We start from the raw sequence: 15,974 nt of genomic DNA, 5'->3' as shown, positions 1-15,974 counted from the left end.
CCCTGTTCAAATCGCTTCTCTCCCTCAAGAAAAGTGGGGCTTGAACTGAGGGTTTCCTACATCCTGGGTGAGTCCCTCATCCATTAGCACATCCACAAAAGGCACATCTCTGACAACAAGTCAACACCCTGGACAAATTTCAAGTCCCTGCTCCAAAGCATGGAGGTTCTAAAGCAGGGATTGGCAACCTTTGGCATACAGCCTGCCAGGATAAGCCCCCTGGCGAGCCGGACCAACTTGTTTACCTGCCGCATCCGCAGGTTCGGCCGATCGCAGCTCCCACTGGTTGTGGTTTGCTGCTCGAGGCCAATGGGGGTTGCAGGAAGCAGCGGCTTCCAGTAGTTCCCATTGGCCTAGAGTGGTGAACACATTTTTTCCTACTCTCATTCTCAGAAATGGCTGACCCTTTCAGTATGGGGAGGATGAGGGGGAAATCAATTTGAGGCAGACACTTGGCATACGATATTTCAGCCCTGGCGGTTAACATTGCAAAATTAACTGGAAGCGCGGTCTTTTAAAGAAAAGTGTTAGGTAGTCTATAGGTGTTTCTACCCGCACCATCTATAACAGTGCGTGTGCATAAACCACTTGGGGAAATTCCTTACTGCCACTGATACCAATGCACAACATTGATGCCATATATTAATCACTATTATAATAAAAGTACTGATGGTTTGTCTGATCTTCAGATTGACCTTTTATACCCAGGTCCATGCTCATTGAGGACCCAATTCTGAAATTGTTATTCACAGGAATAAAGGCTGCCAAATGAGACATTATTGATCATTTCTTGTATGGTGTGAAATTTAGATTTGAATGAGTCTGATTCTGCATCATGAAGTTAATGCTGCATCATGAAAAGTAAACTTTTAGTAGCAAGAATATTACTTACTTATGTGAATAGTCTTATCAGAGTCAATGAGCATGCTCACAGTAATAAAAGGTGGTAATGTTTTGGGAATAGGGCTGTTAATTTATATATTAGGCAACCAAAAGTGTTTTCTTCAACTACCTGGGCTTGTTTTGTTATTGCATAATATTTAATATGACATGCTATTAAAAATTGCTATTACTGTTACATGCGATTACTGTTAAATATTTCAGTACTCCTGGCAGTTTTGAATCCTAAGACTATAGGTTTATAAAGCCTTCCTGTGTTAAATGGTTTTTAGTCCTGTATCTCTAGCCTTTTGTGAAGCTGGAGACAGTGCCAGGTTTACACTATATGCACTTTATCTGGTATTGCAATACTGACATGATTTGATCATTGAATTTCTTCCCTCTTTTTCAGATTACTTATTTCAGTCTGTGGTATTACAATAAGCAAAACCAGCGCCGGTGGGTGGATTTGGACAAGCCTCTAAAAAAGCAACTGGACAAATATGCTTTGGAGCCGACGGTATATTTTGGAGTGGTGTTTTATGTGCCTACTGTTTCTCAGCTTCAGCAGGAGATTACCAGGTAACTTGCACATGTTTTTAATTTCAGTTTTTAACATTCTAACGTATGGGTCATCTTAAAGTAGACATAATTGCCTTATTTCCAACCTTTGTAAAAATGGAAATGCAGACTTAAGGCAGAAACTGTGCCCAAACTGTGGCATTTATTATCCTTTTAGTGTATTTAGACTATATAATAGAGTTACTCTTAGGATGAATTTTCCCAATGATCTTATGAGTCCATTGGTGCCTAGTAAAGTTACTCACAGACATGCTTGCATGATCAGCCTGTCAGTTGTTATAGATTTTTCTTTTAGAGCAATACTTTGCTTCAGGAAACCAATCCAACACTTACCACCTGAAGGGCTCATAGAGGCAGGTTGTCCTATTGTCAGAACACTCTCTGGCATTCATAAACCATATTTGCAAAGTGTGTGTGATTATAGACAATAAAGATGGATATCAGAGAGGAAATTGTGCATCCTTTTCTACTGTTGCTTTGTGTATTCACTGATCACAGGCACAAGTGCCAGGAAGTGTTGTTAATTGTAAAGGAGAATCCAGTTCAGCATGTTCACTGATTCACTCTTCATATTGTGAATGTACCTTCACTCTTTTATAATTTTATTTTTTATAGACAAAAGAAATGCAAAAATGTAAATGAATTGGGATAGACTCTGTACAAATAGAAATGGAAAAAAAACCTGAATCTTTCCTTAAATCCAAATTCTAAACATCTAAACCAGTGGGCTGTGTTTACATAGCCTCAATAGGGAGGTAAGGATAAACAGATTTGATTCACCTTTTCCCAGCTGCTGTTCCACTTCTTATTTTAATGTACATGGTGTTTACACCAGTGTGATTATTTTTTTCACTTTCACTGAGTTACTTCTAATTTATACCAGTTTGGCTGAGACCACATTCAGACCCGATATTTAAAGTTTAATAGGAAACTGTTGTAGCAGGCTGTATTGCAGTTACTATCTGTGATAAATTTAGTTTCTCACAGAAGTGGAAAACACTACGGCTGTTACTCTGAAACTTTTATTTTAATGTGAACTGCTGTAGTTCAGGAGTTTACTTTTAACAATTAGAAGACTAAAAATTATTTTGCTGCTGCATGGACCCTTCATATCTGTGACTGTCCTGGGTACCCAGAAAAATGTGTATTTCGATGAATGTTCAGTGGATAAGGGGTGAACACTATGTAGGGGCAATGATTCAAAGGAACTTGGGGACTGGGGTGCATGTACTGTTAACCTGCAAGGCAGAGTAAGGGTTGGCATAGCCCAGAGGAGCGTGTTTGGGTGGCTAATAGTCTTGTGTTTTCACGGAGCTGACAACCAGTTAAGCACAAGCAAGACTCCCTCACACTGAAGGCAGAGGAGTAACAAGATGGCTCTCAGTTCTGTTTGCCCTGAGAACTGTCACAACATTAATTACAGGCTGCTATGCTTCAATGCAGTGGGGTGGCTCAGAATACATTCTGCAGCTCCAACATATTATACAGTGCAGGACAAGGCCTGTTGACTTTGCTTCTCGTTTTGCATGGGAAAAGCTGTATACTTGTTTTCTTTATAAAAGGTTAAAATGCATGGTGGGCTGTTTTTTCAGTTGTGTTCCAGGTTTTTAAGGGCCTGATCAACTCCAGGTATTGGATTAGGTCCTAAACTTGGTATAGGATTCCACAGGTTGATGTATCAGGAATTGTTTCAGCAAGATCAAAATAGTAAAAGCTTTCACTTTGATTAGGCAGTTTTCTAATTCAGTAGGGTGAAACTGCCAGTATTTCTAATATAGACATTCTTAGCAGACACAGAGGCTGTAAATTTCTGGTGCAGTAGCTCAGCAATGTTGTAATATACTGCCATGCACAAGACACGAGTTCAGGTGCAAACTCTGTGTTCCTATACCCTGGGAAGCTAGATATAAAGGACTAGATTGTTACCTAATTCACATCAGTTAAGATGGGAATTAACTTCAGAGAAGTTCATGGAGTTACTTACTCCCGCTCTATATCAGAATCTGGTCCAAAGAGTGTTTAAAACAAGTGGTATATTTGGCGTAGCCAAGGGAGTGCAAGGCCCGTATTGGAGGGAAGTTGCCAATAATTAGATGGGGTAGTTGTATGATCATCATATATTCCTTTAGCAGGTGTCCTGCAGGAAGAACAAGAAACCTACTGCCTGGTTAGGGTGATTTCCTTTTGCACAAAGGGTGTTGTGTGTTTTTGAAGCAAAGGATTTTAGTCCCAGCTCTGTTTGTGTGTGATTTTATGTAGCACTGGTATCTATTGTCATATAGCACATGGCTCTGCTCTTGTGGGAGAGGGGAAAATAGTAGAGAATACGTTAAAAGGTTGCTGTGTTTAACAGTCTTTTTGGTAAAGATGAAAAAATCTGTATTCCTGTGTTTAGTCTGACATGCGTTTATTGATTGTTTCTAATGGCATGATGTACCTCCTGAAATGTAAGAAGACAAACTCTTAAACTATTGTTCAATGTGATGTAGTAAAACAGTTAGGGGGACAGGGACAATACCAGTAAAATGCAGTTAGGCCCTGATGCTGAAAAACTTGTGTGCTTTACTTGACTCAGATGGGACTGCTCCAGTGAGTAAAGCTGAGCACATGTTTAAGTGTTTGCAATGTTGAGCAAGGGCTAATGTACAGCATGAGGAAGTTTAAACTTTTAAAAATATCTGTATTCAGATTAAATAAATGTTTTATTTGGTTAAGTTTATATAACTATAAACATCATGTATGTTTTACTACAGCAATAGTAGGTTTTAAAGAAGTACTTTCAGGAGAGGCTGGTGGCTGCTGGACTTCCGCAGAAAGCATGTTCCCTGCGTAGGGAATGGCATGCAAGAAGATGGTTGGGGGAAAGTGATGTAATTGATGAATGGAGGAGATGATACAGGTAGAGACCAGGTTGGATAAATTCGATGAGAGACCAGGTTGAAGGGAATGGATTATGTAGGGACTTAAAGGGGATGACATATAGCTTGCAATAGATGTACTGGAGAAGCGAGAATCAAAGTGATTCAAAGGGAGGAGTGATGTCAGATTGACCATCAGGGATTGTTTTGACCAGCAGCAGTGTTTTGAATGGCCTGAAGAGAAGGGGTGTGATTTTGTCAGAGAGGCATGAGAAGAAGCTGTTATAGGAATTAAATAGTATGATGAGGAGGATGTGAGTACGTTTTTGATGTCTGAGCAGGCAGGAGAGAGCAGATCCTAAAGATGTGTTGAAAGAAGTGGCGGGATATGGATACACTATAGTGTGAGGGAGAAGTTAAAGATGAACACTAAGTTATGGGACTGAGTGACAAGGAGGATTGTGGTGTCCTCAGCAGTGAGAGAGTGAGGGAAGGGGAGGGGATTTGGAAGGAAATGTGTGCAAATTCATTGGCTTTCAAAAGATATTTTTTTCGTTACGTTGTACTGAAACAAAAATGGAAAAAGCTGACACACACATATATATATATATATATTTTGTTGTTGTAGATACCAGTATTATTTGCAGTTGAAGAAAGATATCTTGGAGGGAAACATTCCTTGCACATTAGAACAAGCAATTCATCTGGCTGGCTTAGCTGTTCAAGGTAAACAAAGGAATTTCACTAAGTAAATTTTAGGGATGGTGACTTGAGATATTTGAATGCATATTTTATATTTGTTGCTTACATGAACACCCCCTGTTATGGTAGATACTCTATATGTATTTTTGTGGCTCTAACCTGCCTTTTTGTAAAATACATGATCTTTGCTTTGAATTTATAATTATTTAATGCACCTGGATTATGGTGCCTCAACACTTAGCCGGTCATTAAGAGCGTGATCCTCAAAGGTGTATTAACTTCAGTGGGACTTAGCTAAAGCCACAGAGGGAGTCAGTGGCCCAGGAGTTCCTGGCTCTTAGTCATGTGCTCAGACCACTAGACCTCATTGCGTCTCAACTTCTGCAATCTCCTCCTGTTGGTTTAGGAGCAGGAGAGGGGGATGCATTTTAATAAATAAGAATGTGTTTGTACATCCATATTCTTTTCTCCATGTTGTCTCTCATGCCAACTCCCCCTACGCCTGGAATGTGCTTGCAGAGCTTGTCCACAGGACCATTACCGCACATTCAAATCTCTCCTGAAGACCCCCTTCTGCCATGATGCCTACAAGAAATTAGCCATTTAATGTTGGCTAGTTGAGGGCTGGTGGGATAGGTTACACGTATAGTTTAAAAAACCTAGAAACCCCCAGAACTAACAGTTTACCTGTCTTCCCCAGGACCAGGCTAATTATATGTAGTCTTCCATTCCCACAACCTTTGCCTGAATTTTGTCTTCCTCTATAACGACTAATAGATTGTAAAACCACCAGCATTGGCAGAGTACTTGAGGGGCATGTGTAGTACATGAAAATAGTAGTTTTTTTTTTTTTTTAAATTAAGTATGTAGATATTGATAGCGTCACATTTAAAGAAGAGAATCTGTTTTTCTGTTTTGTTTACCAGTGAAATAGGGTGAATTAAAAATACCTTATGTATGTAAAAATGGGGTTTTGTGTGGGTTGTGTTTTTTGTGTTCAGGCTAGGCCTTTAATACTCTTCATCTACCAAGTTCTTTCTTACTCATTTTCATGTTCTTAGGAAAGTATAAATGTGTCTCTGCTCAGTGAGTTGTTTATGGGAATCTTTCTCAGTATAATCCTCTTCTTAGATGGAAAATATCCTTTAACTTTTTTGCATTTTTCACTTTATCTGGCAGGGTTGTAAGAAAGGAATAGTATGTGTCATAACACACTGAAAAACCAGCGTAGAATAGTAGAGCTTTTGGATTGGTACTGCTTGATAACTAAGGTGACTTATAAGATGGGTCAGTTGCTTTTACCAGGAACATGAACACTTGGATTTTGGCAAGTTGGTGATTTGTCATTGTCCCCACTGATGAATACCACAGCAATTTGTGATTTTAATAGTAACAGTAAGTCCGTTCCGAACACTAGTTTGATCGTGGGTATTAACTTAATCTAAAATGGGTGAAGTCTCGTTTAAATGTGAATACTAGCCCACACAATACTATTAATTCTGAATTAAAGACTGGTGTCTAAGTACTTCTCTTCAGTGAGACTTGTAAATAAGAGCTATATTTTTGTGGGTTATATTCCTATATGGAACAGACATTCAGCAGAAACTCTGGTCCTTTGAGACCTTTTTCTCCTGAAGATTCATTTATAGCTTCTCTGATATTTATAGAATCCATAGAAATGTAGGACTGGAAGGAACCTTCAGAGGTCATCTAGTTGATCTTCCTGTACTAATTTAGGACTAAATATACCTAAACCATCCCTGACAGGTATTTGCCTAACCTGTTCTTAAAAACCTCCAAAGACAGGAATTCCACAACCTCCTTTGGAAGCCTGTTCAGAGCTTAATTATCTTGATTTAGTTTTTTCCTAATATCTAACCTAAATTTCCCGTGCTGCAGATTAAGCCAATTACTTTTTTTCCTACCTTCAGTGGACAAAAGAACAATTGATCCCTGTCCTCTGTATAACAGCCCTTAACAAACATATTTAAAGACTTTTATCAGAGCTCCCCCCAGTCTCCTTTTCTCAAGACTAAACATGCCAGTTTTCTGAACCTTCCCTCAGAGGTCAGATTTTTTTTAAGCCCTTTATCCTTTTTTTTTTGTTCACTTCTGGACTCTCAAATTTGTCCACATCTTCCCTAAAGTGTGTTGCCCAGAATTGGACATGCTGCTCCAGCTGAGGCCTCACCAGTGCCTAGTAGAGCAGGACTGTTCCCTCCCATGTTTTACATCTGAAACGCCTGTAAATACACCCCAGAAAGATTTTGGTGTTTTTTGTATTTGTGTCACACTGTTGACTCATATTCAATTTGTGATCCACTATCCTACCCACTATCCACGTCCCAGATCCTTTTCAGCAGAACTACTACATAGGCAGTTATTCCTCATTTTGTAGTTGTGCATTTGATTTTTTTCCTTTCTGGGTGAAGTAATTTGAACTTGTCTTTATTGGATTTCATCTTGTTGCTTTCAGACCAGTTCTCCAATTTGTCAAGGTCATTTTGAATTCTAATTCTGTCCTCCAAGTGCTAGCAATCCCTCCCATCTGCATATTTCTAAGTATATTCTCCACTCCATTCTCCAAGTCATTAATGAAAATATTAATTAGTATTGGACCCAGGACAGACAGCTGCGGGACCACACTAAATACATCTCCCCAGTTTGATAGCAAACCATTGGTAACTATTTTTTGAGTATGGTCTTTCAAGCAGTGTGGCACCTACTTTATAGTTGTTTAATCTAGACCACACTTCCCTAATTTGCTCATGAGAATGTCACTTCGGACTATTTTAAAAGCTTTACTAAAACCAAGATATATCACGTCTACAGCTTCCCCCTATCCATTAGGCCAGTAATCCAGTCAGAGAAGGAAATTAGGTTTGTTTGGCATGATTATTTGTTGACAAATGCATGTTGACTGTTACTTGTAACTGTTATCCTCTAGGTGCTTACAACCGATTGTTGATTAATTTGTTCCAGTAAAGTATCTTTCTAGGTGTCAAAGTTAGGAGACTGGTCTATAATTCTCTGGGTGTCCTCTTTGTTCTCCTTTTTAAAGATGGGTACTATGTTTGCCCTTCTCCAACAATCTGGGAGCTTTCCTGGCCTCAATAAATTCTCAGAGATAATAACTAACAGTTCTGAGATTGTTTCAGCTGGTTCCTTACTAGGTCCTGCTGACTTGAATACATGTAATTTATTTAAATATTCTTTGACCTGTGCTTTCCCTACTTTGGCTTGTGTTCCTTCCCCCTTGTTCTTAATAATTTTATTAAGATGTTGAAATAAAAAGAAAACGGTACAGAGTTTAAGCATAGAAGTTTCTGGTTATCAGGGAATAAGGAACGGTGGCATAAGGAATACATAATCTGCAATCTCCCCGATTGGAGGTAAAAGGTTAATGGGTCAAAATACAGACATTGAGATATGGGGGTATGTTGTTCATATAATGGCTATGTTCAGGTGTGGAGTATAATGAGTGGATACGATGATGAGGCTGGATTTACCCTCATTTGGTGAGATTTAATGTTCAGTGAGTTTGTTTCCAGTTCATATGGTCCAATGGAAAAAGTCTCTCGGTCCCTTTCTCATAGTTGATTCATGATGTCGTACCGGCTCACACCTCCTGGTACTGTCGGTGGCCGGTAATGTGTTCGATTGTAGATATCCCTGAACCATCGGATGGTGTCCGAGACCATGAGGCACCGCATGAGCCGTGCATAGCATCGACCGATCCCACAGGTCTTCAGCACACGCTCGTTGCAGGGGTCCCAAGCGCCCAGGGCTCCGATGATCAGGGCATCCATCTGCACCTCGTAGGCCTTTGCTCTCAGGGTGTCGGCCAGGGGGGCGTATTTTTCCAGCTTACGAGCTCGGGTTTCACGGAAGGCCGGGGTCTTGTTCTCAAAGGAGACAGTGATGTCGATGAGGATGATCTTTTTCTGGGCTCATCGGTGACTACTACGTCGGGTCACAACTGGCTGTCAGTACCGGGGATGGCGCAGTTCACGGCAACCTCCCCCAGGCGTGGTGCGATGGCTTTCACCAGGCGGTTCTGGATGGCATTGTGGCACAGCTGCCAGGCTCTGGAGCGGGGCTTGCAGCTGCACAGGACGTGGGGCAGGGTCTCGTTGGAGTAGCCGCACTTCCTGCAACGCTTGTCTCGGTTCCCATGGCGGACGGCTCCATTGAGCGGGACGCAGTTGAGCTGGGCACGGTGGATGAACCGCCAGTTGGTGAAGCCATCCCCGGCGAGGAAGTGGTTGCTGACGTCCCACTTGCTGGTCAGTTCGAAGGCTTTACCCTGGTCCGGTTTACACTTCAGGGTTTCCATGTACAGTGAGTAGATAGCTGCCTTCAGGGACCTCTCCAGCCTGCCCCTGGTGTTCGGGGTGACGATGATGTTGTCGTCGGACCTGATCTGCGACACCAGGACTCTCAGCTCCTGGTGTTCCTCGCACCACTCCCAGCGGCAGCCGATGCGCTTCCCCAGGCGACGCGTGGCATTGCAAGCACGGGACCACAGTGAAGTGGTGATGCGCCCATCCTGTCCGAATTCACCATTGTGAAGTATGGTCACAACTTACCTTTTTAGTGACGATAGAAGCAAAATACATTAAACACCTTGGTCTTCTTGATGTCTTCTGTATTTAGCCCACTTTATTTCTCCTGTTGGACAGCTGGGGCCAGATATAGAGGCAGGTTCTCTGTCCCTTTATGATCCCTTTGGGCTGCTTGGGTGACCAAAAGAGAACTAAAACCTCCCCATAGTCCCTGCTGTGAATACCCCCAGCAAGTGCAGAGCATGCAAAACTGGATTCTAGGCCTCACTCCCCACATCTCCCAGCACAGGGATCATTTTAGGGTGTGGAGGGGAAGTGTCCAGTGTGTTCCAACAATCCCTATCTGATGTACAGTCTCTGTGGGACCATACCCAGTGGAGAATTGTCAGAACAGCCCTTAGTCTGTTCTAATCTACAGCAGAACTGGGACTGCTGTAGAGAATCAGGGAGCAGTGATCATCTCCCGGATAGCTACCTTCCTACCTACCTCCCATTCTTATGCACCCAGTGCAAGTTGTGTTCGTTTGGAGCAACTGACAGCCAGCATCCTCAGTAAAAGAAGCCTTAAACCAGGACCAGGCCTACTTGAATCCTGGGGAGGGGAGAGGAGAGGAGATCCAAGGGCCAGAATACAACTGGGTGCAGGAGACAACAAATGAAAAGAGAGGAACAGGAGTGGAGTTCCTAAAGAATTAAGATCAAAAGGATTAGTGTCTGAACTGTGTCATGTGACCAGTCAGAAATGGAACACAGACTATGTAGGATATTTTAGGAGAAAAAGGACAAAGTCTCACCATCACAGAGTACCCCCCGCACTCCTGGTGTGATATGGCATTTCAGCAACTCTGTCCTGCTCTCCTCCTCGCTCTGTCATTGGTCTGGTACAATGGTGAGAACTCTGCAAATCTGATGATAACCGCATCATATCCACAGATATCTGCATCCATGGATACGGATCTTTATTTACCGTCTCTGGATTACAGATCGGATGCGGATCCAAATTTTTTTTTTATAGTGCAGAGCTCTAGATTATGCAGAGGATCTCAATTAGCAGGGCTACGGTTTCAGGGGGACTGCCTGTGGGGCTGAAGCCCGGAGCCCCATGGGGTCCTGGACTCCCTGAAACCAGCTTGCAGCTCCCCAGGGGGCCATGGATGCCCGGTTGAGAACCACTGCTCTAGAAGGTGCTGGTGCAGATGCAGATCCTTCTATAAGGTGGAGTGCAGATCACAGGTCAGATACAATTTAATTACCAGGGATGCGGATTCAAATTTTTGTATCCATGCAGGGCTCTAACAATTTGTGACTTGGCCTTTATCCACGTCTCCCTATAGTTCCACCCTTCCAGGGCCCCAAATAATGTCCAACAACATCGTGGTAATCAACACAACATCTTCTGTCCTTCCTGAGCTCCTCTTCAGCCTTGCAGAGCTACCCCCTGAAAACCCTCAGCAAAACTCAGAAACCAGACACACATACAAACTAGGGCAGGCAGCAGTTGCTCCAGGCTTCAGCTTTTAGCGCATCTTGGGTTCTCCTCTCTCCTACAGAGCATCAACCCACAGGGCTGGCTTGCTGGAATCTTGTCCCTTTTTCAAGCCCTCCACCCCCCACCGCCCCGGCGTTAACTCCATGCTTGTAGCTTCCCCACAATTCTCCTTCCACTGAGCTTCTGTCTGACCCTTCCCACAGGGCAGGAACTCCAGATCTCCATTCTCCTGGGTCTCCTTCTCCCAGCTGAGCTCCTCAGTGAGCCTGATGCACCCTCCAGGTATAACAAGTTGGTGCTAATTAAAGCTCTGAGGCCATGTCTACACTACAAAATTAAGTAGACCTAACTTACATTGGAATACAGCTACTGCAGAAATTACATTGCTTGTGTGTGTCTACGCTTTTCCTTGTGTCGGCGGTGCACGTCTTCATAAAGAACTCTTGTGTTGATTTGTACTGTCCGGGTGGGACATTGTGCGAAGGCTCCTGACAGCCAGTAACCATCAACATAAGCAACGTAGTGTCAACATAGACACTGCATTGACCTAACTACATTGACCCCTTGACTCTATGCTGCTTGTGGAAGTGGAGTTATTAAATTGGCTTAGCAGGGCAGTTACTTTGAGAGTGATCTGAATGGATCCGATGAAGTGAGCTGTAGCTCACGAAAGCTTATGCTCAAATAAATTTGTTAGTCTCTAAGGTGCCACAAGTACTCCTGTTCTTTTTCCGGATACAGACTAACACGGCTGCTACTCTGAAATTTGACAGGAATGAAATTTAAGTGTGGACACTTCTGTAATTAGGTCAATACAAGATGCCTTGTCTTGACCTAACTCTGAGGTATACACCAGGCCTCTATCTCTATTTAGCTCCTGTTTGGTCAGTATGGGGTTTATACACTCATCACAACAGGATTTGCTTAACTGTTATACTTTGCAAAGTTTACTAACTATTGTACAGTGTCATCCACTACTTTTTAAATAATAGAGTTCATTATTACGGAGCTATGCTGTACAGAGAGCGCATCCTTCACACTGAACTATATCCTTTCATCATCACAAGTACTTGAATCTTACCTGTTCTTTCATTTCCTTAGCTGACTTTGGAGACTACAATCAGTATGAATCTCAGGAATTTCTACAAAGATTTGCCTTGTTTCCTGTGGTAAGCACTTTCTTCAGCTGCTTTTCTGACATTATTGAAAGAAAACAAATGGTTTGGAGACCCCTTTCGAAGTGAGCAAACACTGTATTGACAAATAGCAGTGCTTATCAGAGAGATTTCAACAAACGGATACATGCTTATATAAAGGCTGAGAACCACTACTTCTCTCTCTCGTTTACTGCTCCCAAACCAATCAAAGCACAAATTATTGAGGTTCTGCAAGTACAGAGCTAATTAAAGTTTTTATCAGGTAATTGAATTACACATAATGCTTTAAATTGCACACAAGATCCCAGTTTTCCAGGACATAAATGTTTAAAGATGTTTGTACATTACAGTGAAGATAAATGGTGTGGGGGGGGGGGGGGAACCAAAGTGTGTTTTAGGTTTTTGCAGTAATCTGTTCACAGCCTACTAACCACAGGCTCACTTGGAAGTCAGGATCCTGCTGAGTGAAGGAACTAATTATTTTATCCTTTAGAATTCCTTCTACTAGCTCTTTAACTAAATTCTGCTTTATGTTAAGGGTTGGTTACAAGAGGAGAAAGTACTGGAGGAAGCAACTCAGAAAGTGGCCTTGCTGCATCAAAAATACAGGTAAGATTTCATAAATGCAGAAATTGTGGAGCAGTCACTTCAGATCTAAAGGCATGTCTAGACTACAAAGTTAAGTTGACTTAAGTTAGGTCAGCCTACAGCCATTGCAGTAATTTAAACCAGCTCTGTGTGTCCGTACAGTATGCACCTTCTGTCAGTGGTGTGCATCCTCACCAGGAGCGCTTGCATCGACTCAAGTGGGGCATTGTTGAGCACTGACAGCTGGAGTCCCTACCGTCCCAGGGCTGACAGCTGGAGCACTGCTTAGGCCTCAACTAGAGTGTTGTGTCCAGTTCTGGGTGCCACATTTCAGGAAAAATTGGAGAAAGTCTGGAGAAGAGCAACAAAAATGTTTAAAGATGTAGAAAACATGACCTATGAGGGAAGATTTGAAAAAAAAAAATTGGGTTTGTTTGTTCTGGAGAAGAGAAGATTCGGGGCATGGGGCCGGACATAAGTTTTCAAGTACATAAAAGATTGTTACAAGGAGGAGGGAGAAAAATTGTTCTCATTAACCTCTGAGGATATGAAAAGACGCAATGGGCTTAAATTGCAGCAAGGGCAGTTTAGGTTGGACATTAGGAAAAACTTCCTAACTGTCAGGGTAGTTAAGCACTGGAATAAATTGCCTAGGGAGGTTGTGGAATCTCTGTCGTGTGAGATTTTTAGGAGCAGGTTAGACAAACAGCTGCCAAGGATGGTTTAGATAATACTAGTCCTGCCTTGAGTGCAGGGGACTGGTCTAGAAGACTTCTTGAGGTTCCTTCCAGTCCTATGATTCTGTGGTATAGGTGATGTTGGATATTTAGGTAGTGTGATATAGAGCTTGTCACCAATATGTTGCTGGTTCAAGTCCATCCTGGCTCAGTAGTGACTGAAAGTTATCCTCGTATGATGCAGTCTCACTCCAATTTCTAGAGTACAGATCTCCAAATCACTAAACCTATAGGTGCCACTAACTGGGAAGGAATAATTAGGAACAGCTACTGCTCTCCTGCCAGAGATGTTCCCTCCCAGTCAAAGTTGAGGCACAGCTGGGGATGAGTAGTGTGAAGAAAATTGCATTTCTCTTGTCTGTGCTGTGATTTTCAAGCTTCTGGCAATTTGTGTGGATATTTACATCCAGGGACAAAGCCAGGGTATTTCAGAGCAAAAATAAATACTGTGGCTTCATTGTTAGAATATTTATAAAGTCCTTTAACTTAATCTCTGGCTTTAGTGTAATGGAAATTATGACCACAATTATTTTTGTTTGTTAAGAACTAACAGTATGCTCAGAGCTGTACCAATCTAAAGGTAACCTCTGTTTCAAGGTGTTTTCAGTCTAAGTCACAGAGATAAGACACGGTGCACTGGGAGACCCAGAGGACGGCATCAGATGAGATTCTTTGTTTTCCTGATCTTTTTTTTTTTTTTTTCCCCTCTAGTTAGAATAATGTTGGGCTTGAGATGGAGTTTGTGACTCAGTGTTGTGGGTTTGTTTTAAGTAGCATGGAAGCAGCAAGTTTTTAGGAGGAATTGGAATGAGGAGAGGGGTGAGGACTGACATATCAGGATTCTGGGCTTTTTCTGTGCATAATATGCATTATAGAAAGAGGGAATGTAGATGGAAGTGGGAGAAGGAAGTGCAGGAGCTGAGGCTGATGTGACTGTCAGAGAAAAGAGGAATGAGAAGTGATATATAATAAGAAATTAGTGTGTCTCCTTGTACTGTGCAGTGCTAAGCATACTGTTTGTGCTAAATAAATAAATAAATCTGAGATGCAGGCTGAATGGAATTATGAAGGACCCTGAATGGAAATACTAAACTTTCAGTTTTGATATGGTGGGTGATGGGGAGCCAGGGGAGGGATTTGAAGAGGGATGTGACATGGTCTCAATAGACATAGCAGACGAATTAGCAAGAAGTGATATGGAAATCAGGGAAGCTAGAGAGGAAGAGGTTACAGGATTCCAAGTGGCAGGACCAGGACAAGTGTTTTAGTCTCTTGGACAGACCAGAAGCAGTAAGATTTCACGATAGCCTGGATATCTTACTAAGTGCTTTTCGAGCATGCTTCAAGAGTAATACAAGTAGGAGCCCCCCCACTGGTACAATTTTAGAAGCTGATCACTAGATTAAAAGTTACTGTTGTGTTTGTTTGTAGAGGCCTTACACCTCCTGATGCAGAAACGTTATATATGCAAGAGGTAGAGAGAATGGAAGGCTATGGTGAAGAGAGCTACCCTGCAAAGGTAAGGATGGGTTTGACACTTGACGTGACTTAATAAGTGCAACCATCTTTATATATCTCTTCCATTTTAAAGAAAAAACAAGAAAATCCAATGTATAAGAAACCTCTGGGCCCTATACCTCATCTCTTAGTCACCTGAGTTGTCTCACTGATTTCATAAGGACCACTGTATCGAGTCCTGTTAGTGCTGCATGATGAGGAGACGTCATGATCTCAAACTAAAGATTAAGATTTGCATTGCCTATGTAAGAACCTTTCTGTGACCTCACTGAAGTGAACAGTTTCTGCTGTAACTTTGGCTCATAAAGAGTTTTTCTTGTGATTTCTGTTTACTACTTCTAGGATAGCCAGGGAAGTGACCTATTTATTGGGGCATGTCTTGATGGTATCTTTGTGAAACATAAAAATGGCCGGCCTCCTGTTCTATTTCGGTGAGTATTGTCCCGTCAGAATAATGCTGATGAGTACTTTGCAAATTAACATTTTCTGTGCAGTCCCCAGTTGCTTTCATGGCATCTTGGATGAATACAGATCTTACTCATTAGCACAGTTCCAAATATGGGCCCTGTCTTGCAGCCCTTGTGCATACGTACTGTAGTCAATGGGAGTTTTACCTATATAATTGCTGCAGGATTAGCTCATTTAGAGCTACGTTATATATGTGTGTCACCTACAGTTATGTATATTCCCCTGTGCAAATGCATGTGAATCTAGAGGCAGCATCATTTTGGCAGATACAGGCACATACAAAAAACAAACGTGCACATCAATTACTTGGGGATGTGCAATCATAAAAGTATGTTGGGGGGGTGTTCTATATATGGAAATATAGAAGAGGAGAGTTGCATTACTATTCTGAAGTGATAGATCATTTGCTGTTTGCAATTAAGCTGTCACTA

General features: G+C 42.0%; 1 protein-coding gene across 1 annotated transcript in view; it reads left to right on the top strand.

Moving 5' to 3' along the window:
- Positions 1 to 15,974, top strand: part of PTPN21 (protein tyrosine phosphatase non-receptor type 21) — a 52,588-nt gene that overhangs the window by 12,943 nt on the left and 23,671 nt on the right. The window contains exons 3-8 of the mRNA XM_084631735.1: positions 1,292 to 1,461; positions 4,948 to 5,045; positions 12,177 to 12,244; positions 12,771 to 12,841; positions 14,989 to 15,076; positions 15,418 to 15,506. Coding sequence (XP_084487861.1) covers positions 1,292 to 1,461; positions 4,948 to 5,045; positions 12,177 to 12,244; positions 12,771 to 12,841; positions 14,989 to 15,076; positions 15,418 to 15,506 — 584 coding nt within the window. The remainder of the gene's footprint in view (positions 1 to 1,291; positions 1,462 to 4,947; positions 5,046 to 12,176; positions 12,245 to 12,770; positions 12,842 to 14,988; positions 15,077 to 15,417; positions 15,507 to 15,974) is intronic.

Source organism: Lepidochelys olivacea (assembly GCF_965140295.1).
Source record: "Lepidochelys olivacea isolate rLepOli2 genome assembly, chromosome: 6".
NCBI classification, from domain to species: Eukaryota; Metazoa; Chordata; order Testudines; family Cheloniidae; genus Lepidochelys; species Lepidochelys olivacea.
The sequence above is the reverse complement of the archived record's forward strand: the minus strand, read 5'-3'. Positions and strand labels throughout refer to the sequence as shown.